The sequence below is a fragment of the Leopardus geoffroyi genome, chromosome B4, assembly GCF_018350155.1.
Source record: "Leopardus geoffroyi isolate Oge1 chromosome B4, O.geoffroyi_Oge1_pat1.0, whole genome shotgun sequence".
Lineage (NCBI taxonomy): Eukaryota > Metazoa > Chordata > Mammalia > Carnivora > Felidae > Leopardus > Leopardus geoffroyi.
Window position 1 is genome coordinate 23,022,550 of NC_059341.1, and position 25,609 is coordinate 23,048,158.

At 41.1% G+C, this 25,609-nt stretch overlaps 1 protein-coding gene across 2 annotated transcripts in view; it reads right to left on the reverse strand.

Moving 5' to 3' along the window:
* Positions 1–1,975: 1,975 nt before the first annotated feature.
* The window catches only part of PRTFDC1 (phosphoribosyl transferase domain containing 1), a 99,517-nt gene continuing 75,883 nt past the window's right edge, over positions 1,976–25,609 (reverse strand). Inside the window, exons 4-9 of one of the 2 annotated variants that reach the window (XM_045462637.1) lie at positions 21,059–21,124; positions 9,562–9,579; positions 8,127–8,209; positions 7,621–7,667; positions 4,555–4,631; positions 1,976–3,266 (exon numbers count right to left, since the gene is read on the reverse strand). In XM_045462637.1, the coding sequence (XP_045318593.1) occupies positions 3,219–3,266; positions 4,555–4,631; positions 7,621–7,667; positions 8,127–8,209; positions 9,562–9,579; positions 21,059–21,124 (339 nt within the window). In that variant the 3' untranslated portion in view covers positions 1,976–3,218. The remainder of the gene's footprint in view (positions 3,267–4,554; positions 4,632–7,620; positions 7,668–8,126; positions 8,210–9,561; positions 9,580–21,058; positions 21,125–25,609) is intronic. The other variant, XM_045462639.1, reaches the window with a different exon arrangement.

Consider the following 25,609-nt stretch of genomic DNA (forward strand, 5'->3'; position numbering starts at 1 on the left):
CGCCTTCAGCTCACGTCATGATCTCATGGTTAATGGGTTCGAGACCCACGTTGGGCTCTGGGCTGCTAGCTTGGAGCCTGGAGCCTGCTTCAGATTCTGTGTCTCCCTCTCTCTACCCGTCCCCTGCTCACGCTCTGTCTGTCTCTCTCTCTCAAAACTGAATAAACTTTAAAGAAAAAAAAAAGAAGAAATGGCAAAGCCACTTTTTTTGGGGGGGGATGGACTATGCATGGCCCTCACTGAAATGTGAATGGCCTGTCTGACCCTTGCTGTGGTCCAAAGGTTGCCATGAAAACAGTTCTTTCAGCTGGGGTCTTTGACTCCTTTTCTCTACGGGGTTCAGAACCAATCATGGGGTATGACTGGGCCAAGAAACAAAGCAGTTCTCTCCATGTACACCTTCTGTCCTTCCTCTGCACACATCTCAGCATCAACATGCAAACCTCCCTTCCACAATCCCCGTTTTCCCTTCCTGAAACCAGCCTGCCCACCAGCTCTTAAATGTCATCTGGGGATCCCAAAGAAACTTTATGATAGCCAAGTAAGTGCAACTCCCAAATGCTATTTTTGCCCAGATTAGCCAGACATCTGGGTGGGGAGTGTGAGTTGGGGTTTCGATATCCTAGAACATACTACCTCTATTACAAAAGTGAGGAAATATTTCCATAACATCAGTTCTCTAGAAGTGGGATAGGTCGCCTTCTCTCTCCATTGGACACAAGTTCATCCCTTGGGAGGCTGACAAAAATGTGTCCTTGTGCTCTGAAAGTTGTGTGTGTGTGTGTGTGTATTTTAATAGTCTCAGAAGGTCTGAAACATGGCAAACCACGTTGTATCCAAATACATCCAAAGGTTAAATAAGGTACATCAAGATTTGACTATTTGCAGTTCACACTGGGAATGCATAGTTCAATATGTGATATATTCCAGTCCAGTAAGAAAGAATCAATATATAATGAAGGGTTCTAATTTGTTTGCAATATCCCAAATATTACTGATTATGTTGTCGTATTACTGTAGTAAAAGTATTACTAATTATTGTAACTGAATCCACATAAACCATGTCACATACTTCTTCTCCCCCTACTAATCAGCTTTGGAACAGTAAATTAATAAATACTTTGGTCGCTAATCAAGTTATAAGCTTTCACATTTTTGGTCTAGGTTGAAAAAACTCAGTGGTATTAAATAGAATTTTGCAAGAGAAAAGGAAATACTATTTTTCCCAAGATGACATTCTTGGATATCACTGTCAAAATATTGTCTGATAGGAAAAAATTACAAGAATGATTAAACTTCTTGTGTATTTAATGGATGTTTCTTTTTTAGCATTAACTAGCCTAAGTCCTTCTCAAAATCTTGTGAAGTAGATCAATTTCCTTTTAATTTGAATAAACATACAAGCCTCCAGAATTATACTGATGTTTATTAAAATTCAACATTCCAAAGAAAATAGTTTAATAAATATTATGGTTAATTTTACCTTCACAATCTAATGTATCTGGGTTTTTCTGGGTCTTCCAATATAGATGTGGTATAGTGGAAATTGTATTTAGAACACAAATTTGATAGTTCAAGAAACTGGCCAATTAGAATTTTTAATCTCTAACTTGGATACCGATTCTTCTACGCAACAAAGCTAAAAGGAATTCCCTTTGCTGGTTTCTCACTTGGGATATCTGGGTGTGGTTTATTTTCTTCTCTGACTGAAACAAAGATATTCAGGAAAATCTCTTACATCTAAAATTCTTTGTCTCACAAACAAGCTTAAGGAGGGGGAAAAAAAAAAAACAGTAGATCAAGTCTGCCTTAATCATTTGCTTACACTGGTGCATATATTGGATTTTTTCCAGTTTCCCAAAAATAAAGCCACAGGAAAGACATACGCAGTGACATATTTAAGCTACTGGCTCACACACATTCTAGGGCCTGAAAGTATATAAAAGAAATGAAGGCAGAAGAAAAACAGCAGTTATGAAATGTAACAAGGTTTCTTATTCTTTATTAGTTCAAAGGAAGCTAGAACCTGATAACAATATGCCACATATGGTTCAGAACCAAACAAAGCCTGCTTAGTTATTTATTTTGCATTTTATCCTTTTAGGAATGAGAAAAAACAGTTCTATTGGCACTCGAGTTTATTTTCAATTAGAATCCCCATAAATTAGAAAACATCTCATAAAACAATGGGAATGGAAAAAAAAAATGTTACTGAGAAAAAACTTTAAGTGTGCTTGTTTTCTGTAATGCCATCAGTCATTTGATAAGTCTTATGAGACCACTCCAAAAAAAAAATTCAACCTCTGTGTTCATGTTGATGATAATATATAATAGTGTCTTGTCCTTTGATGCAAATAAGAGGAAAAACTCATACTTAGTTTTGAGTTTTGAGAATTCAACCCCTTCCCCCCTCCCCCCGCCAATTCTTCCATTTGCTCATGTCCCACATCAATAAAAGGATGCAGCTTAGAAACGAGAGCCTTGCTGTCATTGTATTTTTTCTAATTAAAATTCAGAGTATTAAACACAGTTGAGTACATCCATGCATACATGACATACCGTTATCACATACCGGAAGCTCCGATCAAGAGCACTGAGCAAAGGCTCATTTCATAACATCATTAAGATTCATTATACGCTACAGTTCAAAAAGGGTTTGTCAAAGCAAATAGTAATGGCCTGCCAGAAATGCACAAACAAATTTATATTAAATTGTCCTTTCCCTCCTTTTTAAAGGATTGGAATCTAGTTGCATTCCCAGTAGATGGGTTCAGAGCTTAACTTAAAAGGTTTTCAGTTTTCAGATTGCAAAACATTACCAAAATGGAATGTTGAAAAAAAAATTAGGTGAAAAATATTTGAGGAACTAGGTGGGGGTATAGTAATCAAGCATAATGACTGCATTGAAATAAAAAAAAAAAAAAAGGGAAAGTTCAGGAGTGTGAAGGTAGATAGAACTCATGAGTCACAACGCGGAATATTTAATTTGGAACAAGTCAAACAAAAGCATTGCTTTTTTTTTCTTAAGAACCTTTGGTACTCTGTGTTATACCTCTGAAAAGAAAGCTCTCTCATTAAAACATCTTTTTTTTTTTTTTTTTTTTTGTATATCCTGCTGAGTGAAGGTGCCTGGGGAGACAAACTTCACATGCTGGCTTTCTGACTGTAGTCCGTAAGTATGATGTTATCCGGAGATTCGACGGTGAGAATTTACTTCTTTAGACTCGATACTTTTCTTTGCCGTGTTCATTGATCACACATATGTGCTGAAACAATAAAGGATTTAAATGCATCGGTTTCTTAAAATATGAGGTGCAGAAAATGTAAGGCAGTGATAACAGAATGTCATCTTGTAATTGGTTATTTTTCATTCAAATATATGTGTCCATTTACGTGTATGTATGTGTGTGCATACACACACATATATGTTATGGGTGTGTACACACACACATATATATATACATATATGTATATATGTACATATGTAAAAGAGACCCATTTGAATGCTTGGAAAAGTTTCCTCATTGTTCTGGTTTTTGAGCACTGTTCTGAACATGGCTCCCCAGGTCTATAACAACCAGAAGTGCTGGAGGAGTGGTATGGTTAGCCATGGTGGAGATAGAAGTCTCCACCTGGTCGGGGCGCCTGGGTGGCGCAGTCGGTTAAGCGTCCGACTTCAGCCAGGTCACGATCTCGCGGTCCGTGGGTTCGAGCCCCGCATCGGGCTCTGGGCTGATGGCTCAGAGCCTGGAGCCTGTTTCCGATTCTGTGTCTCCCTCTCTCTCTGCCCCTCCCCCGTTCATGCTCTGTCTCTCTCTGTCCCAAAAATAAATAAACGTTGAGAAAAAAAAAATTTAAAAAAAAAGAAGTCTCCACCTGGTCAAATTACAGCCTCCAGGGAGAATGGAGAAACAGCCATGGTAAACACAACATTGACTCTTACTTGATCCTTTTTAGGTAAGAAGAAACGTGTCAGGAATATTTTGATTGCAAGGAATAGAGGGGGGATCGGACGAATTAAGCAAAAAAGGGGGATTTATTGGTAGGATAAGGAAGTAGCTCACAGAATCAAAGGAAGAGCTAAGCAATGATGCAGCTGGAAGGAAGAAGCAGGGTAACTCCTGACTCCAGCCCATGGTGCTTGTGGATATGCTCTCTGGGGCCCTGCTAGTCAGTGGTAGAAGGCCCAAACCCCTTGATTTCTGTGAATTTTGGTTTAAATTTCTCATTCTTAGGAGGGAGAGACACGATTGGTCCACTTTGACTAGGATGCCTACTTCTAGATCATTCAACGTGGGTCGGGGTCACACAGCTGGGGGTCTACGCTGGGTATATGTGTTGAAGCCATTTCTCCAAAAGGGGGATAGTTACGAACTGCATGCAACTGTGATTGGGATTCTTAATGCAAAGTGCCCAAGATATTCCTGACACATTTCTGACACAGAAGATACTCAATAAGTGGCAGCCATCATTACTACTATTTCAATAATGTGTTAAATTGATGCTGTTAAATTCTTGTGCAAAGGAGGGTAGGGATTTGCATGCATGACTTACATTCAAATCTCTGAAGTATTCATTGTAATCTAAGGCATAACCCACCACAAACCGATCTGGAATCTCAAATCCAACATCTGAGTAGAGAGGGGGGAGGGAGGAATAAAATTTAGATAACATAAGTAGATAAGCCACCATTAGCTATTGTTGGTACTTAAACCGTGAAGGCCTTTCATTTAGGCAGATGCAAGTGGGAAAAATGATAAGCAATGCATAGGATGAGCCCACTGGGACCTGGACCAGAGTGACCAGCCAGGGAGACAAGGTAAACAAGCAAATATACCAGGAAGGATGGCTGCACGCCTACCGTACCGAGCTGAGTAAGGGCTCAGCCAGCCCAGTGGATAACAAGAAGTATGCATGACTTAGTCATGTAGCCCCACTGTTTCCAAGTGAGCGGTATCCAATGACACAATGCCAGAGGAAACACTTTGGAAGCATAAAGTGCAGTTCAAGCAGAAGGTATTCCAACACTGTGATATGTGACTAAGTGCATGGACTGTTGCAACTGGGAAGCGCTCCTCCCACTGTGCCCAACGTCCTCAGCGTGACAAAGGGCTGGAAAGGAAAACGTGGGAGACAAGATGAAGTAGGATTGTTCCGTTTGAGAAAGAGAACGCTAAGGGTTATTCTACCCCGAGTCTTTGAATCCAGGATGCAGATGATACTAATTAACTTTCTATCTGTATTGAAGGAAGAATGGCAGTGGATTTAAATGCAATATGAGGTACTTAGGCTAACCAAGGGAAGCATTTATTGAAAGGGAGATGATTTTTATTGAGAAGGATCCTTAAGGAACAGAGAATAGCTCTCCTTCCTCAGAGGTCTTGAAACAGAATAAATGTGCCTCTGGTCCAATAAGTTTTCAAACTCTTTCCAGTTTTTTTTTTTTAATCTTTTTTTTAATTACAGCATTGCAGATGAAAGATGTACTTGCTTACTTTTACGAAGTCGTACTTTGGTATAGCCAATGGTCTTACAGCACGGAGAAAGTTATCTTTCTGGCGACTACTCCCAACATTTTTATCCCTATTGACCAGAGATGCTTTTATATGGAGAAAGCAACTGGTTCCTGCTTGCAGAAAGTGCTAGAGGGGAGGGACTTACTTTCTAGCAGATTGCATTATGTGTCATTGATAGAAAGCCCAGTTGGTCCTTCCAAACTGCCAAGGTTGCTTGAGAAAAATAATCAAAGAGGAGAAGCAAGAGTGGAAGAAAAGATGTCAGAGCATATAAAAGATGTCCTTGAACATATGAAAGATGTCATTGAGCCTATGGGAAAGAGTCCATTATGAGAAAGGAGGAAAAGTACCAAGCCTCAGAAATCCAGGAAGAAGAAACAGAGATTCGGAACCAGCTAAAAGGATATCAGAAAATCCCAAAGAACCCTGGTTGTAACTACAATAAGGACTTTACAGTGACTAATGCAATTTCTACAACAGGCATTGCAACTCGGACTGGGAAAAGCCAGTTCAAAAGGCCCAACCTTCAGAGCTATCACGGGGTGAAAGAAGGACCCGGATCCCCTGGATCAGTAGATCAGGGGACCGGTTAGGAATCAGAGTGACCTATCTCTAGCTGGTACATGGGTGCACCCTACACTTCTGTTTGCAATCGTTACTTACAGATGTAGTGTAAGAGTAAGGGCAGTGACTGGAACCAGACTGCCCGGGCTCAATACTGACTCTACCCTTACAGCAGTGTGACCTTTGAAAGCTGTTTAACCTTGTTGTGTCCGATTGCCTCATCCATAAAATGGGCATAACGATAGCATCTCCTTTAGAGGAATGCTGTGAGGATTACAGGGGTTAATCTCTGCGTAGCTCTTAGAAGAGTGTAGGTCACACCATAACCTCTCACTAGTGTTACCTGCTAGTATTTTATTAATGTGGCTGCCATAAATGACACACAAAAAATCTGTAATTATTTGGATATGTCTGAAGTGAATGTCTTTCAACTTCAGTTAAAATCTTATCTATACGGTATCTTACATGACATCCTTAGAAGATTTCTGTTTACTCACTTTGCCTACCCTTACTGCATCCAGATTATATTCCTTAAACCAGTAACGGGACAGAAACATCTGGCAAGAACTGACGTTGGGTCTACCTGCCCAGAACCGATGTCTAGATTTAATACATCCAGCATAGGAATGAAATTTGTTTTTAGAAAAAAGAGTCACTGGCAAAATGTCATTGGCACACTACCCATCCATAGTGTGCCTCTCTTGCTCTGGTGTTTTTTCAGCTTGCTGATGAGGACTGTAGCCAGATTATCCCAGGGGCTTTAGAGCAAATGTAAGTTATAAAAATCAAGCTGAAGTCTGCCTATGCAAGTGAAAAAAAAATTGCCTCTCATGTTAGAATAATAAATAATCAAGCTGCTTGCTTATTCTTCCTGGCATTGGAATTAATCGTATTATGGGGAGGAGGGTAGCAAAGTGTCCTAGCTGAGGAAAGTCCTCCAAAACACGCGTTTGAAGTCAAGTGTGAAGATGATATCTGGAGCTATTTGCTCTGCTAATTCTCTGTGTTATTGAACTTTTCTTTGGAGGTGATGGGAGGTGTCTCAGATTTCCCCTTCTGTGTTCTAAAATTCAGGCTTGCTGAAGGGAGGCATTGTGCATTGTCTGGTGACAGTTCTTGGAGGCAGAAAGGGAATCCTTCTAAGCCTTTACAGTGCCTTCCCCATGTCTGACCAATAGGGGCAGTGGTGGAGGTTGGGATCCCGTGTGCCAGCCAGTCCCGTGGGGTCAAGTCTCCCTCTATCCCTCGCAACCCATTAGCTAAGTCCTTTGATTTTAAGGTGCTATGGAAAACCTAAAACTAAAAATATCCAATGCACAGAGTTTCTGTGAAAACCACAAACTGGAAAATTAAAAACCCTTGTTGTAAAGGGTTCTTTCCTCTCGGCAAGGCTGGGGAGACATCGGGAGACTCGTGGGACTATCAAACCTTCATACCTTCAGCTTTATGTGGAATGCTGGTGAATAGGAAACAGAGATTCTTAAACATGAAACACCACCACCCGCCAGCCAATCAACCAACAAAACCCAGAAGGACTTACAGTCAGGTCTAAAGCCATCACTTCTAGGTCTTCTCTTCACCAACAAACTACCATGAAAAAGAAAAGAAGGTGTTTAGTGATCCAGATATAACTTCTGTGAATTCCAAATTCAAAACTGAACATCATTAAAATATGTATTCCCCACCCCCCCGAGCGTGTGGAGCACCGTCACAGCCTTCTAATTCATGCTCCTGCTACCACGGCACCACATCAGTGATTCTAGATAAAAGGGAGAGGGACACTGGCACCAGGCTCAGCCAGCTGCTCCTGGAAGCAGCTAATGGAGGCACAGACACCCAGCAAAGCATGCCTTCTTCCCCTTCCTCTCTCTCAGGCTAGTGGTCAAATGGGCTATTTGTTCAGTGTGGTCAAACCATAACACGCCAGGGCAAAGGGTCACTGGTTTGGAATAGACTGCTCTCTTTGGAAACAGCATCCTGTGTTAGCATCCTTCTCCGGCTGATTTAGAAAGACAGAAGCAACAATGATGTGAATGTCCTACTCACCTGGCTACTTTAATCATGTTGGGCTTGTATTTCTCTATGCTACTGAGCAGCGCCTTCATCGTCCTCCCCGTTCCAACAACATCCTTTGCAAAGAGGACAGACAAATTCAACCTGAATGCATTTGGGCAGCATAATAGATTTTTCATCCAGACAGATGACTGTAGTCCTTATTAATAATGCATCACAATCAGAACTGCCATCAAATGGAGTTAAAGTAGGAAGCAGAGTTGGTTATATTTTTTAGACAGGTGCCTCTCTGTGAAGCTGGGTTTAGGGGAATATATTGGTGAATTATTTCCTCTTGGAATCCTTCAGCTGTGTTGAAAGCTAAGTTCGGCCTTTGGAGAGCATGTGGGACTCCTACTGAGTACATTTGGACTCGTGCATGCACATTCAAGGACTAAATTTGGCCCTGAGGTTATGCACAACACAATACGAGACGCATGAATTTTCATGGACATGGGATGTACATCTGAATACACTGAATGGATAAACACCTCCCCCTTGCCCTCCCCAGTCAATAGGGGATTCTATGGCTGGGAAGTGAGATGTGTCTGGACGGCAGCTGGTGACAGCCTGTGAATTCTGAGGGTGCAAGGCTGCAGTGAGCCTCAGCTCATCTCTGCTGATGAGCTGCTACACAATTAGAGGAGAATGGGCAGCAGAAATGCATTGTCCTTGGGACAGAAATCAGCTGTCAGGAGCTGATTATCAAAACAACAGGTCTGAATTTAGCCAGGGTTGGGCAATTCGTTTGGCTAGAGGGTCTACTTCACGGGTGATGCCTGAGCCAGGACGACTGCAGATACATATGACACGCACAGGCGATTGTGTAACAAAAGCTTGAAAACAGCTCCCTTGAATTTTTGCCAGCTGATAAGACAGGCGTGCTCTTGAAGGAAAAGTGGCCATTTGCTGAATTAGTCCACTGCTGCTATGGGGCCCATTCTCTCTTTTTTTTTTTTTTTAAGCAGAAAAATTAAATTCTTACTTTCTCTTGGATTGCCATTTTAAAATTGATTGTATTTATCCTTTGGTTGCTGAAGGCAGAATTGTTTGAAGTCATTGGAGGTCATTAGCACAAACAATGAATCAAGGGTGAAAAGAGTTCAAATCCTGGTTTTACTATTAAACCCATTTGGTTGTGTTGGGCTCGTTTCCTCTTCTGTAAAAATGCCTGACTTGCTAGTAAGTATAAGAACCAATTCAGACATAAAAACGGATAAAGTACTACACAACTATTACCGCAAAGCTCTTTTTCTAAATTGTTTCAAGCCACTGATTCTAGTTGGTTCGTAGGCAGTAAATTTGGAGAGCCATGTGCACAGCGGAAATTCAACAAATCCTTGACCAATTTGATAATAAGTTCTATACTTCGAAACTCACCATTAGATTCTTTCATCTAACAAATACGGGTAAGGAAAAGTCAGCTTACCTCAACAATGAGGACATTCTGAAATTAAAAACAAGACAAAACAGTTATTTAGAATATGATGCAAATCTGGCTCACAAGAGAAACACACATTTTTGCTTAAAGTTAGGAATTTCACAATTTGCTGAGCTGGCCCTCCACCATCCATCTAACCCAAATGCTTGGAGGTAATCTGGGTATTCCAGATTCATTCGAACACTCTCTCGGCCATTACCTGGTGCTGCAATATTGGTGTCTACATTCAAGGGAGCAGCAAGGTCATCTCAGACCCTATGCCCTGTCTGAAGAGCTACCCACAAGGTCATCCCAGGTCCATAATTCTGGCAAGCAGCCCCATCCAGAATTCTTTGGCATACAAAGTGTACTAAGAGTTTACCAGGAAAACAAGCCACATAAACTACATTGTTAATGGAGACAGTACTCTGCAGAAGAATCATGGACTCTGCCGGGGGCAGTCCTAACCCTGCGTCGCCACCAGTCATTGAGGATTCTGTATTTATTCTCAAATGTTCAACCTTGAAGAAGGGGTGGGCCAGAGAGAGTGCTGTGAAGTGCCTGACTGATGTTTTTAGAAACATGGTTGGGTTGCTTGTTATGTGCTCTCGAGGCATACCTCTCCTTTTCCCCTAAAAACATTATGTTTCATTTCAATTCCTGTTTGACACCTGCCTTCCCACTAGATATAAACTCCACGAGGGTAGGAATCATGTTTGTCTTGCTTACTATTGTATTCGCAGCCCCTAGCATATACACCTGCGTATAGATGCTCAGTAATTTATTGAGTGGAGGAATAATAACCGATTATACTGGTTAATTAAAACTGACCAATGAAATGGATTTGTAGTTACATGTCAATACTATCTCACCAAATTAAAATGTGACTGTGCTAATATGACATTGCAATGAACTAAATGGTGTGGATATTCCCTCAATGTAATGTTGTCTTTCTTTACATAACTCTTCATTTATCCCTATGATTCATATAAGACTTTAAAAATCCTATCAAGCCTTCCACCTTAGAAATCTTACTTATGTCTAATGCCAAAGAGATTTAAGTAATGAAAATGTTAATCAACCAACCCAAATCACATTACTTTATGTGTCCAACGCTTCTTAGAAGGAAGTATCTTTCTAGAAGTGATTTTCTCCCAGGTATAGTATTTTTAGTCATTAAATGCATTACAAAATCTTGGTTTTATCATTAAAATGTAAAGTTACCGTGTCCATATCCCCTAGCCTAAGGATCACAGGAACAGAGAAATCCCCTTGGTATTCTGAGCACATTTGCTGTGTTCTTAACAATTAACCCGTAACAGTTAGTTAGGATGTGCATTTTTAGTTTGATTGACGCTTACCAACCATGCCTATTAACCAACCTGAATACTTGGAGAATACTTGGTTAATTTGATTCCTTAGCTCATAATCTTTTTTTGTTTCAATCTAATAAGGAAAGGCCTTTTAAAACTCTGTTAGTCTGCATTCTTGCCTAATTAAATAAAGTGCACTGAACATAATTAAATCTGTTTTTTAAAAGCTTAGAACCTTGCAAAACAAGAGTCATCTTTGAAAACATTTAGCTATAACTATAAGATACAGTGGTGGCTGGGAAGTGAGATTTGAATGTATGTACTAATCCAGAAATATATTGTCAAAATTACTTAAACATATTTTAAAAGCAAGGTAATGCATATACGTGTTCAAATCAAATAGAAAAGTCAAAGGTTTTCTAAACGTTGATGTGCATCTAACTGTAAAGTATTTAAAATGCTTATGCACTTTATGTTAAAGTTATCATGGCATTCTGTGTAATGCATAGCCACAATACTGTCACATCTAACAAAAATGACAATAATCTATTTTGTTATTTCATTTGATCCAGTTTTATACAGTTTTATACATTTGATCCAGTGACATACACTGTATAACTTTAAGCTGTATAGTATAATGCTTTGACTTATATACTATTACTAAATAATTACCTAAACAAATTTAGTTAGCATGCATCATCTCATATAGATACAATAAAAGAAGAAAGCAAAAAAGGGAAACATTTTTTTCCTTATGATGAAGACTCTCAGGATTTACTCTCTTAACAACTTTCCCGTATATCACAGAGCAATATCAGCTACAGTCATGATATTGTACATTTCATCCCTAGTACTTATTTATCTTATAACTAAAAGTTTTTACCTTTTCACCACCTTCCCCTGATTTCCCTGCCCCCCACCCCTACCTCAGGTAACCACAAATCTGATCTCTTTTTCTATGAGTTTGGTTTTGTGTTGTTTTGTTTTAGATCCCACATGAAAGTAAGATCACACAGTACTTGTCTTTCTCAGTCTGATTTACTTCACTTGGCATAATGCTCTCAAGGTCCATCCATGTTGTTGTGAATGGCAGGATTTCCTAGTTTGTTATTCCAGTGTGTGTGTGTGTGTGTGTGTGTGTGTGTGTGTGTGTGTGATAACTTCTTTACCTGGCAATAATTTTTTTAAACGTTTATTTATTTTTGAGGGGGGGAGGGGCAGAGACAGAGAGAGAGAGAGAGAGAGAGAGAGGCACAGAATCTGAAGCAGGCTCCAGGCTCTGAGCTGTCAACACAGAGTCCAACACGGGGCTCAAACGCATGAACCATGAAATTGTGACCTGAACCGAAGTCAGATACTTAACCTACTGAGCCACTCAGGCGCCCCTGGAAATAATTTCTTAATATTATATAAAACCTAGTACATATTTAAATTTCCCCAGTTGTCTTTATTTTTGTAAGTTTATTTATTTTGAAGGAGAGCAAGCACAAGTGGGGGGAGGCAGAGAGAGAAGGGGAGAGAGAGAGAGAGAGAGAGAGAGAGAGAATCTCAAGCAGGTTCTGCACTGACAGCATGGAGCCTGATGCTGGGCTCCACCTCACAAACTGTAAGATCAGGACCTAACTGAAATCAAGAGTCGGATGCTTAACCAACTGAGCCACCCAGGTGCCTCTCTCCAGTTGTCTTTAAAATGGCCTTTGTAGCTGCTTTGTCTAATTGAAGTCCATGCATTGGGTCTTTAATTCTCTTTTAATTTAAAATAGTCTCTCTTACTGTACTTCTATTTCTAAATTTAAAAATTTTAGACATCATCTATTTATTATATTATATAATGATGAGAATTTAGTTCTTAAATTTTTTTTAACATTTATTTATTTTTGAGAGAGTCAGAGACAGAGTGTGAGCGTGGGAGGGGCAGAGAGAAAGGGAGACAGAATCCAGAGCAGCTTCCAGGCTCTGAGCTGTCAGCACAGAGCCTGACATGGGGCTTGAACCCACAAACTGCGAGATCATGACCTGAGCCAAAGTTGGACACCCAACCAACTGAGCCACCCAGGCTCCCTGAGAATTTAGTTCTTATACACTATCTCACTTCTTTTTTCCATCTCCCAATGCAGATGCTTTGTTATGACTGTATCTTTTTGTACTGCTCACACTTTCTCCCCACTGCGGAGTCAAGTAGAGTACTATGTTTCCTTTTAAAGTTTCTTTTCTTTCAATGGTTTTCCTAGTCATCATTCAGTGTCTTAAACTACAATAACCCTCTTTCTCTTCTCTTCTCTTCTCTTCTCTTCTCTTCTCTTCTCTTCTCCTCTCCTCTCCTCTTCTCTTCTCTTCCCTTTTCTTCTCTTCCCTTCTCTTCTCTTCTCTTTTCCTTCCTTCCTTCCTCTCTCCCTCCCTCCTCTTCTTTCTTTCTTTCTTTCTTGGGATGATTATTATGAGGAAAACATTGGTTAATTATGGTTTAACTATATTTCTCAAAGGATTTTGGAGGATTAAGGAGGCTATGTGGGTTGATAACATCTGTAACAACACAAAAACTTTCTGAGTTGTGTACAGTGTTTAAAAAGTAAAATTATTTAGTGGGTTCACAAGTGATGGGTGGTGGAATACTGATATAAAAAAATTCCTATTGAAAGAGATCTCAGTAGAAATTTAGAATTCTTTAGCGACTTAAATAGAGCAGTCATTACATATATATTTATTTTCTTTTACAAAACACCACACTGTGTTTTCAAATTCTTTCCTTAGTAATATGTGGGTTTACTGTCTGGATTGTTAGTGGCCTACCTGTTGTATGAAAAGCTCACCTCCAAAAAAGCAATGTGTTTAGTACCATTTTGGAAGATTGCCATACAAAACAAGTAGCCCAAGAGTACAGAGAAAGTGACCCCAACTTTGGAAGCATTTTTACTAGTGTCTAAGAGAACTAAGCTCTTTAAAAAAATTTTTTTTAACATTTGTTCATTTTTTGAGAGATAGAGACATAGCGTGAATGGGGGAGGGGTAGAGAGAGAAGGAGACACAGAATCCAAAGCAGCCTCCAGGCTCTGAACCGAGAGCATGGAGCCCAATGTGGGGCTCAACCTCACAAACTGTGAGATCATGACCTGAGCCGAAGTCGGATGCTCAACTGACTGAGCCACCTAGGCTCCCCAAGAAGTAATCTCTTTAAACTTTAATATGTCAGGATAGGCTCCACAAGCTAAAGGACAAAGACAAATTCATCTTTATAACATGGAGACCAGTATGTGCAGGTGCTGAAGGAATGCCTGTGGAACAAATGAACAATTTTGACCTCATTTCTTTCTCTATTATTCTTTTGACACATCTCCTCCATTTTTCCCCCCTCAACAATGTACAATTCCTCCTTAACTGACCTATCATTAATGTGTACTGCTTTTAATTTTTCACCAAGAAATCTTCTAAATTTCCCCCCATCTGTTTTTTTGAGTGGCAACCTTGGAAATTTTTTAAAATAATTTTTTAAGTTTATTTATTATTGAGAGAGAGAGAGAGAGAGAGAGAGAGAAAGCACGTGGGGGGGGGGGCAGAAAGAAAGGGAGACAAGGAATCCAAAGCAGGCTCCAGGCTCTGAGCTGTCAGTACAAAGCCCAACACTGGGCTTGAACCCACACCCCAGGAGATCATGATCTGAACCGAAGTTGGACACTTAACTACCTGAGCCACCCAGGCACCCTGCCTTGGACATTTTTTCAGAGCACACTGTGGCTCCTAAGCACTTCCAATCTGATACCTCTGATGACTGAACCACGTGCTGTCTAGGCCATCTCATCACACCTAGCTCATCTCTTCCCAGAAAGTAAGTAAAGTTTGCAACCTGGGGACCGTGGGCAAAAATTCTATGCGGAGTCTCTGGAGTGCATCCTTTCTTTGCTATGGTGCCATCCCAGGGGAAGCTTATCACCTCAAGTTCCCTGAAGAAAAAGAAAGGGAAGAAGAAAAAGAAGAAAAGAAAGAAGGAAGGCATTATACAAATTTCAGTGGTTTTTGTAGGTAGATTATTCCCACTTTCAGTCTTTTAAAGTGCAAAATTATTAGCACAGCACAGTCTAATCTTCAGCAGCATAGTTTTGTGGCTATGGTCACGCTGAGCGGAGGGATGGCAGTAATGATGATGGGCTCATTGTGGGTGCTGAGCACGGGTACAAGTGTGAATATGAACCCCAGGGAGAAAGGAATGTAGTTCAGCATTTCACTCTATGTGATAATTCCCAAAATTGCCAGAATCATCAGTTGGTGGGCATTTCCATTATTGTTCTTAGCCTAGTCAGATGCAATAAAAAGGAATGATTTAAATAGTTAAGGCAGCCAAGGAGGAAATTTGGCAGGTTCTGATGCTTCATTCTGGCATTTGATTAGAAACTTATTTGGTGGGGGAAGGTGGCACGTCTCCTGAAATCTTGCACTTAACCTGCACATCTGTGTTTTCCTGTTGCCAGATCTGGGTCTGTTTCCATGCATTTGGTTTTATTCCACCCCTTTCAGAGATTTCTCTTGAACATGAATAAAATCTTCTTGCTTTAATGGATACACACATTTTATGAAGTGCCAGGATTAAATCAACTTTGAAAAAAAATCAGCTAGAGAGCACGTTGTGCAGACAGCTTGCGCACACCGAGGAAAATGCTTTTAAACACTGTAAGTTGAGGCCATTTAACTTAATCATTGAGTGTTCCCTTTATTCAAGAGCCATGACCTATTTAGAACCATGACTCAGCCAGCTTCCCTTATGAGCTTCCTTTTCTTTGCTTTAAAGAAAAGAAAGAATGGAGACAAGAAAGAAAGGAAAAAAGAAAGAAGGAAGGCAGGAAGGAAGGCAAGAAAGAAAGAAAGAAAGAAAGAAAGAAAGAAAGAAAGAAAGAAACCATGAAAGAGAAAGGTCCATGGGGGCTGTACAGTGTCTCTTTTCCAAATATTTTAACTCACACATCTTTAGAAAATTTAAGAGGTTACGTAGTACAGTTATGATGCTTATAATGTGTGGAGAATCACACAGGTGAGCTATGTCCCTGCGTTTTTAAAAGTTCTTTTATAAAGAAATTTGTTTTTTTAAAAATCTCTTCTAACCCTCCCTTCTTCATTCATCATTTAGTTCTGCTGCTGCTCTCTTGGACAGTGCTGTGTCTTCTGCAATGTTCCTACTTTGCTCCTATGGTTCTAGTGCTCATGTCTGCTCAACCCACACAGCCTCCTGACTAGTTTCTTTGCCTGGAGTCTCATTCCCATCCTCAGTTATTCTATCCTCTATCAAGGTAATTTTCTCAAAACACAACTTCTTTTTTTTTTTAAGTTTATTTATTTATTTTGAGGAGAGAGAGAGAGAGAGAGAGAAAGCACACATCAGGGAGGGGCAGAGAGAGAGGGAGACAGAGAATCTCAAATAGGCTCTGCACTGTCAACGCAGAGCCCGACCTGGGACTTGATCTCATGAACAGTGAGATCATGACCCAAGCTGAAATCAAGAGTCAGATTCTCAACCGACTGAGCCACTCAGGTGTCCTGCAAAACACAACTTCTTGATGTCACTTCTGCTCAAAAACCTTTGCAACTCCTCCTTGCTTTTCTGCAAGCTAAATTCTTTGTTGAGATATTCAACATATTCTACAAACCAAATCCAATTTGCATTTTCAGTGTCTTAAAGTTGTTTCTCTATTTTGGCCTGATTTCCTCCAGTCACATTGGTCTGCTCTTGTCCTCTGGCTCTCCCATTTCCCTCCTTCATCCTTCATTTCACGATGCTCTTCTCCCTTTCCTGTGTTATTCCCAGGCTATCTAGTCCAGAGTAAAACCTCAGCCTCCCCTTGTGAAGACAGTCACAGTCCCAAGGAATCATTCCTTCTTTGGATTTCCTTAAGCTCAAGGAAAGAGTCTTGTGGGGAAAGATCCCCGCAGCTCTTCTCTGAGTGCCAAGCATTAAAAAAAGAGGAGTGCTCAAATTCATGTCACAGTAGTAATATTAATGGAAAATTCAGCTTAAATATAAATTTATTGACTGAAGAAATCACATGATTACTATACAAGGGCAAAGTCAGATGATGATCTACAAGAGCCCTCCACCCTATGCAGGTGTTTACAACAGCTTGACTTCCTTCTACAACCATGAAAAAAGTAAGCACTAATTGTTGGGTGCCTTTTCTTTTTAAGTTTGTTTTCTGCCCTCAGCTGGCATACATTCTGCATGATGGAAAGATTCTGGAGGGCCTCTGAGACTTATTTTTAAAGTTCTCTCAAACCCTTGATGCATAGCCTTTCTCTGAAGAGCTGAAGAATGGGTGAGTAGATCAGCCACCATCTGTTTAAGGAAAAGGAAATTCCAAAAGTTAAGTGATATTGTTTTCCCTCCTCCACGCTCAGGGGGACAGCATTCACCAACCCAGTCCCCCCATCTTGAATCTTTTGTGACACCAAAGCCCTTCTGCTTCTCGAAAACAAGGTGCCCTCACTCAACACTTTTCTCATCCAACCTAAATCAAACTAGCTGGCTGATGTGTCCTTTGGTGTGATTAGATGGGCTTCTATTTACCTGTCCTTCTGCCATGTCCTCCCTTTCCCAGACTTCATTGAAAAGATTTCTGGTTTCTTTCTAAGAGAAAGAGGAGCCTTCGCTCACTCAGTCACCACATACTTATGCCGACCTGTTGGCTAGGCACCGTGCACAATGCAAGAGACAGGATGGTGAGTAAGATAAGCAGGGTCTCTGCCCATCTTACGCTGACATTCTGGTGGGGGAAATACACACATCAGAAAATTAGCCTTAAAGTAAACACAGCAAATGTTGGAAGGGGCTTGACCTGAAACAGAGTACTAATATAGAGATATAATGGGGAAGGTGGGAACTGTGTAAGGGAAGAGTATGTGCTCATTTTAGACAGACTCAGGGCAGGCCTCACTTATATAAGAGCCATTAGGCTGAAGCCTGAAGGATAGGAGGAAAATTTTCGGGTTGGAGGCCACAGCTTATCCGAAGTCTTGGCAGAAAGGAGCTTAACCAGTGTGGCTATCACACCAAAAGGAGGGCTGAGTGGTATACGATGATGTTGGGAGGGAAGCAGGGCCAGATCACACAGGTCTTACAGGCTGGGAGAAGGAGGTTGGATTGTATTCTCCGAACCTTGGGAGTAGGATTCCCAGATAAAATACAGAACACCCAGTGAAATTTGAATTTCAGACAAATAACAAATGATTTTTGAGCTTAAGTATGTTCCAAATATTGCATGTAACATGCTTATACTAAAAGTGTATTCATTGTTTATTTGAAATTCAAATTTAACTTGGCATTCTGTTCTCCATTTTGTTTTTTGCTAAGTCTGACAACCCTAACTGAGAGGCCACTGCAAGGTTTTCAGTAGGCAAGGGGTGTGACCCAATTTGTATCTTAAAAAGATCCCTTTGGCTGTTGTTTCTTGGAGAATGATTTGGAGGGTGGCAAGAATTAAGTGAAGGTGGAAGTTCAGGGAGACTAGTTAGGCTACCATAGCTTCCTGGAGGAGGGATAGTAGCAGTCTGGCCCTAGAAGACCAGTGCTTCTCAAACTTTAGTGTGCAAAGGAACCATCTAAGGATGTTTTTAAAGTGGGTACTTCATTCGGAAGATCTGGGGTGGGATCTGAGATATTGCATTTCTAGTTTGCAGGTGGTGCTGACCTTGCTGGTTCCCAGACCAAAGGTCAGCAAACTACGGCTCATCAGCCAAATCTGGCCTGCTGCCTATATTTGTCAATAAAGTTTTATTGAAACAGCCATGTCCATTTGTTTCCATTTTATCTGTGGCTGCTCGCTGGATTCATGCTATGATAGAGGGTTAAGTAGTTGCAACGGAGAGGGTGTAGCCCACAAAATCTAAAAAATCTAAAAATCTAATCTATGGCCTGGCCTTTCCCTAAAAAGTTCACTAACCCCTGCCCTAGACCACACTTTACTACTGCAAGAGTCTAGAGTCGGGTGATTACCATGAAGACAGAGAGACATGGACAGATTTAAGATTCACTTGAGAGCACTGAGCATGGTCTACACTGGTTCATTAAGCACTCCCTTCTTCTGATGTGAGCCTAGGTGCCCTGAACTGCATAAAGATGCATAATCTTTAAACATAAGCTGTTGTGACAGTTGAGAACTTGGCTAATCAATGTTGATTCATCTTAGAAATATTTACTCAGTGTGTTCTAAGCTCAAAGGATTCTATGTGGCATACATTTAAACATATATAGAATCCATCTATGCACACATAAATGCAAGTAAAAAGATACCATGAAATAGCATCCTTCTGGTAACCCGGAAGGATCATTTGTCACACGAGCAAAAAACAAGCTGACCCCTGCTTGTCCTTAGTGACGGCTGGTTTTCCATCTCTCCTACCCGAACTTCCATAATCCCTACTTTCTCATGGGGAGGGGTGCGTCTTTGTAGTAATTCTGGGAGGGGATACTGAGGCACAGCACTATCACCCCTCCTATTGATTCCACCCCTAGTAAGAAACTTTGTCCATCCTCCTCTCTATTTTTTAAAGGAACAGAATATCTGGTGCTCACCTAAGAGGGAGATTACTTCAAAATGAAAAAGAAGGGGCGCCTGGGTGACTCAGTCGGTTAAGCGTCCGACTTCGGCTCAGGTCATGATCTCGCGGTCCGTGGGTTCAAGCCCCGCGTCGGGCTCTGTGCTGACAGCTCAGAGCCTGGAGCCTGTTTCAGATTCTGTGTCTCCCTCTTTCTCTGACCCTCCCCTGTTCATGCTCTCTCTCTCTCTGTCTCAAAAATAAATAAATGTTAAAAAAAATTTTGAAAAAAAAAATAAAATGAAAAAGAAGATGATTTTAGAAAGCAGGAGAGAAAAGTCCCAGTTTTATGCACAACATTTTCTTGGTATTCATTTGGGATTCTTAGAATTGCTACTTTGACAGACCCCATGGTAATTCCCCAAGGCAAGATGCTTGTGTAACGTCGCACAAGGCACGGTATTTCTCTTGTGTCGTACACCTGTAAGGCAATGTCCTACAACAAAGTACTAAAATGACTTCTCATTTAAAGGCCACTCCACGGTTGTGAAAAGTTGTGAATTTCTGGAAATTGCTTGGAGCATTTTAGCTTTCCAGGATGTTATTTTAGGCACTGATGTAGTAAGGCCATCAAATGGTGGCCTAGTGATGCATTAACATCAACAAGTTAATTCCAATTTCTGTGCAACATAATCTCCCTCTAGATAGTCGTGTCACACTTGGATGGCTACTATGCTATCTTCAGAGTAGAGGGAAGTAAGCTGGTTTGGAGTTAGAGTCCCTGTAGCTCTCTAATGTTCCCAATGTTATTAAACACATTTTTATTAAATGTGCCTGCTATTCCTTTTCCCCATCCGGGCATTGCATAACAAACAGTAACAACCACCAAAATGAGAGATTAAACTTGTGTAAGAGACTGATCCATTTTATTCGGAAGGCTGAAGTTGTTCAGGGATAATGAATACAAGATATGTCAGGCAGCAGCCGCTGCCTGCTTTTCAGAGCAAAACTCGGATCTCAGGTCGCATTTCCACAAAGGATATCCATTCCACAAAGGAAACAACTCTTCCTTCCAATGTATGTATTTATCTCAGAATCCAAACAGATTTTCACTTAATTATTAAGCATTGGCATGTTTGGAACTCCAAGTTCAAAGTGGCGGTGTCTGACCCATGATCTAATGGATTACATTCTTTTGCATGGGAGGAAAAAGGCATGGGGCTGAAAAATGTGCTCTCTAGAAACCTTTCTTTTATTCCCTCCTTAAATTTTAAACACTTTGGCAAACCTGTTTAAATGTCTTACTGCAATGCCGAGATGCTGAGGCATAGATGAGACAAAAAGCAGACGAATAAAGGAAAAAGCTTCCTTTTCAGGAGGGACCGGCAAGAGGAGAAAAGGAAGCAGGCGGGAGCACCCAGGGATTTATTTTGTAATAGGAGGTTGTCTGAAATAAGATTGGAAGGAAGGTTGGCGATCTGGTGGGCATCGGGTCCTGGAAGCATTATAAAAAGAGTGTTTTATAAGGGAGAAACCATTAAAAGGATTCACACATCCATTTGCATGAATTAGCAAACCCGGGAGAGTGTCTGAAATGCATTGCAAGTGCTGACCTGAAATGAAGGTCACTGATTTCCCCATGACATCAGTGCTTAGGGAGCAGAGTTACATTAACAAACCTTTCCAGCCAGTGTTGAAAGATCATTGCCTCCAATTATCTGCATCTCGCCCATGGACTGGTCGTTCTAAAAAAAGGGAAGATAATATTTCACTGTACAAGAAAAACCTTTACAGCACATATCCCCCCGCCGTCTACCCAGCTAGCGGCTAGACTGCGCCTTACAAATACAGCACAAATAGCTGGTACAGATTCCTGGTTGCCCGTGGTTACCGAGAGCCACTCTCCTGCTACTGTGCTGGGGACAAAGCATTCTAATGGCTCGGGGAGGGGACAGACTGTGTGGAGAGGGGATGATAAAAGGAGTGGAGAGAAAACAAATAAACCTAATTTTGGAATACAAAAATGATGGAAGGTGCTTGAGCCTATGCTGAGGCAGATGGAATTGGAGAAGGCAGTCATGCTCCTGGACCTCCCTGGGCCGAGGGGGCTACGGGATCCCCAGAAGTGGGCCGCACATTTGTCTGCTGTGCCAACAAGTCCCAGTCCTAGCCCTCAGCGGGGAGCAATCAGACAGTGGCTGAGCAATCAGTTGAGGCCTCCTCTCCACCTACCACACAGATCCAGCCTCTCTGCTGACGTTGAGGGCAATTCTAACAGCTCACAGATCAAGAACTATTGCATTTAGACCTTCACACATGAACGAAGAAGCCTCAGGAAATTTCTACAGTCCCAGGAATATGTTTAGGAGACTTTCACTCCAATTCCTTCAGAGGTTATGAGTATTCACTTTCATGAGGTTTATATATATATCACACATTGTCCTGTGCTACTTAAACCTCTCTCTCTCTCTCACACACACACACACACTAAACTAAATATGGATTGTTACAGAGTGCATATCACAACAAAATAACACAGAGGCCAAACAGGAAATAGAGCAGGCCGCTTGTTTTCTGGCCTCACTGCAAAAACACCCTACAGACAGTGGCTTCATGACCAAGCAAGAATGCTGTAATGTTGCAATCCCTTCCAACAGCAATCTAAGGGAGAAGACGATGGTGCAGGTACCTTGTGCATGATGTGCCGAACCAGGAAACATCTCAGGTCGCTGCTGTGAACCGGTGTGGCTTTTGCCAGTTCAGGGTTTTCCTCCCTTATTCTGCCTCTTTCACGGAGGGTGGGGGGCATCATTCATTCCTTATGGCTCAGGTGGGGCTAGGCCTTTCCTATGTAAACCAGCTATGCCTGGTGCTACATGCCAGCTACCGAAGCCAATTCTGTTCCCTTAGGAATTTTCTTGGGTTGGTTTGAATTGGATTCTGTCACTTGCAACAGAGTCTCTATCTAGGCATAGACATTGGTCATCTGGGAAGGGGGAAAGCAGCCAAATAACCAATATAACAGTTTTACCAATGAAACAGGTTTGTCTTTTCACCTTACTGCTCAAGAGGGGGGAAAATAACCTTAGAATGTTTTTACTTCCACTCGGTAAAGCATTCACTCTGCACTGCAAAGAAGTAAAGAGGAAGCCCACCAAGTAGATAAATCCAATAATTTTCTTCTTATGGGAACTGATCTCAAAAGGAGAAAGTCAAAGAACATCCAGAATTTACTGCTCTTCTGCTGGTTTTGAACAGGCATATACAATCATGTATTCATAAGCAGTCGTGCAGTAGGTTAGGAACTTGTCAAAAATGTCAAAGGAGGGGCGTCTGGGTGGCTCAGTCGGTTGAGCGCCCGACTTCAGCTCGGGTCATGATCTCGTGGTTCATGGGTTTGAGCCCTGCATCGGGCTCTGTGCTGACAGCTTAGAGCCTGGAGCCTGCTTTGGATTCTGTGTCTCCCTCTCTCTCTGCCCCTCCCCCACTCACGCTCTGTCTCTCTCTCCATCTCTCTCAAAAATGAATAAACATTAAAAAAAATTAAAAGAATGTCAAAGGAGAAGATTCTCTTGTCACTTCTAGAGGTGCTGAGATATAGGAGTAAACGTAGGCGGAATTTCTGCATAACAGACTCAAATATGTTGTTAATAGCAGCAGGAAAAATAAAAATTTCTGTATCCCTAGGGGACTGAGATATGCAGAACTGGACCCAACTACTAAACCACAAAGTTTAATGTAACAAATGAGATTTACACTCTGCCAGATTGGAGCAAACTTCATAATAATTCTACTATTATCATCTTCATTCTATTGATTAAAAACAAAACCCCCACAATATATCAGAAAGCTAAATACTATGCTATAAGTCACATATTCAGCATGTTGCCAAGAAAATCTTATTTCAGATTGATGTACTTTTTTTTTTTTAATTTCAGAAGGCCTTAATTAGAGTCCACGTTTATAACATGTTTTTTTTTTTTAATTTTCTTTTTTTTTTTTAATTTTTTTTTTCAACGTTTTATTTATTTTTTTGGGACAGAGAGAGACAGAGCATGAACAGGGGAGGGGCAGAGAGAGAGGCAGACACAGAATCGGAAACAGGCTCCAGGCTCTGTGCCATCAGCCCAGAGCCTGACGCGGGGCTCGAACTCCCGGACCGCGAGATCGTGACCTGGCTGAAGTCGGACGCTTAACCGACTGCGCCACCCAGGCGCCCCAACATGTTTTTATTATTAGATCTATCCTTAACTCATCTGGAACTTAGGTCTTCCAAGTATGTGTATAGTCAATTGTCCCAATACCATTTATTGAATTGTTTTTCCCCAACTGGTTGGAATGTCATTTTTATCATATCCTTCATTCTCCTATGTGAGGGTCAGTTTCTATGCTCTTCTGTTTCATTAGCCTAAAATGTCTATTTTAACATCTAAACCATACTGTTAAATTATTATGGCTTTTTATTATGTTTTGATACGTGGTAAAGAAAGTTTCATTTTTGCATTCTTTTAAAAAAAATTGTCTTGGTTACTTTTTTTTTGGTCTCAGCTACTTTAGTACTTTTATTTTCTTAATTTTTGAAAAATGTTTATTCATTTTTGAGAGAGAGAGAAAGCGTGCGGGGAAGGGGCAGAGAGAGAGAGCGGTACACAGAATCCAAAGCAGGCTCCAGGCTCTGGGCTGTCAGCACAGAGCCTGACGCGGGGCTCGAAACCACGAACCGTGAGATCATGACCTGAGTCGAAGTTGATGCCTAACTGACTGAGCCACCCAGACGCCCCTGTACCTTTATTTATTTGCCTATCTGCTGGGCTGTTATGAAGATCAAATGAATTAATATAAACTGAACATTTAGAACAGAGCCTGGCTCAGTAAATGCTGGATGTAATTCATTTTCCTCCCTCCCTCCCCTCCTTCTTTCCCAGGAAATGGTCACTCCTCAGTCCTCTCTGGTACACTGGAGTCTGGAGCTCTCCTGGTTTAATGACTCCAGCAAAGAAGGCTTTTATGTCTTGCTGGGATGAAGAAGGCAGCCTAGAGGACCATCCTCTCCATTCATAAGCTCCCTAGCACCCTGCTGCTTGTAGGGCATTCCTTCTTCACTCCATCTTCTAAGAACCTAGCTACTAACTTGTAAGCCTTTCAAGAATTCTGTGGCATGAATCTTGTACTTCTCATTGACAATTCTCTCTATAGGCATTTGGATTTTCACTTTCACTCTTCAGCTGAGTCAGTGCCCTTTCTTAATCAGTTTTGCCTCCTAAAAACCACTGACATCTCTTGCCCACTGAGGTTTTCTCCCCCTTTCTTTGTCCTTGTGGGGAAATACTTCATTCATTTCTTTACTGGCATTTTGGTGGGGTTTTAGGAAGGAATAGAGCTAATTGTATGCATCTAATCCACTGTGTTTAACCATGATATTTTTCTAGCAGTTCAAAAGCATCCTTATATTCCTAGGATTGATGTACTTTTTAAAAATGTCATTGGTTTTGATTTGATAATATTTTATTTGGGATTATTAATCTTATCTTCATAAGTAAGATTGGTTTACAGTTTTTTTTTTTCTTTTTCTTTTTCTTTCCTTTTTTTCTTTTTTTCCTGTTTATTTTTGAGAGTGAGAGAGACAGGGCACTAGCGGGAGAGGGGCAGAGAGAGAGAGATACAGAATTCGAGCCAGTCTCCAGGCTCTGAGCTGTCAGCGCAAGAGTCCAACGGAGGTTTGAATCCACGAACCGCGAGATCATGACCCGAGCCCAACTTGGAGCTTAACCAACTGAGCCACCCAGGCACCCCAAGATTGGTTTATAGTTTTAAGGCAAATTTATACTAGCCTCATATAATGCACTGGGTGGTTCTTTATCTTTTGCCTATGCTCTAGTAAAGTTTGTATACCAATGGATTGATTTGTTTGCTGAGGTTCTGTAGAGCTCAGTGTAGGTATTATTTAATCCCCAACTTACAAACAGGGAATCTGAGTACTGAGTGTTTAGGTAACTTGCCCAAGAGGAGCTGCTAATAGGTAAAGGGACCCAGTTCAATCCTAGATTGCCTGGCTCCATATTACTCTGGTGTAACCTATCCCTGCCCCACACCCCCAGTATCCCTAGAAGAGAGAAGCACATAATTGGTCTTTGAGAGGAACCTGAGAAGGGGTGGGTCCCGCTTATACTAATGAAGTGAAATACATAAGCTGACATGGCCAAGGGAAGCCGACATCTTGGTAAAAATGC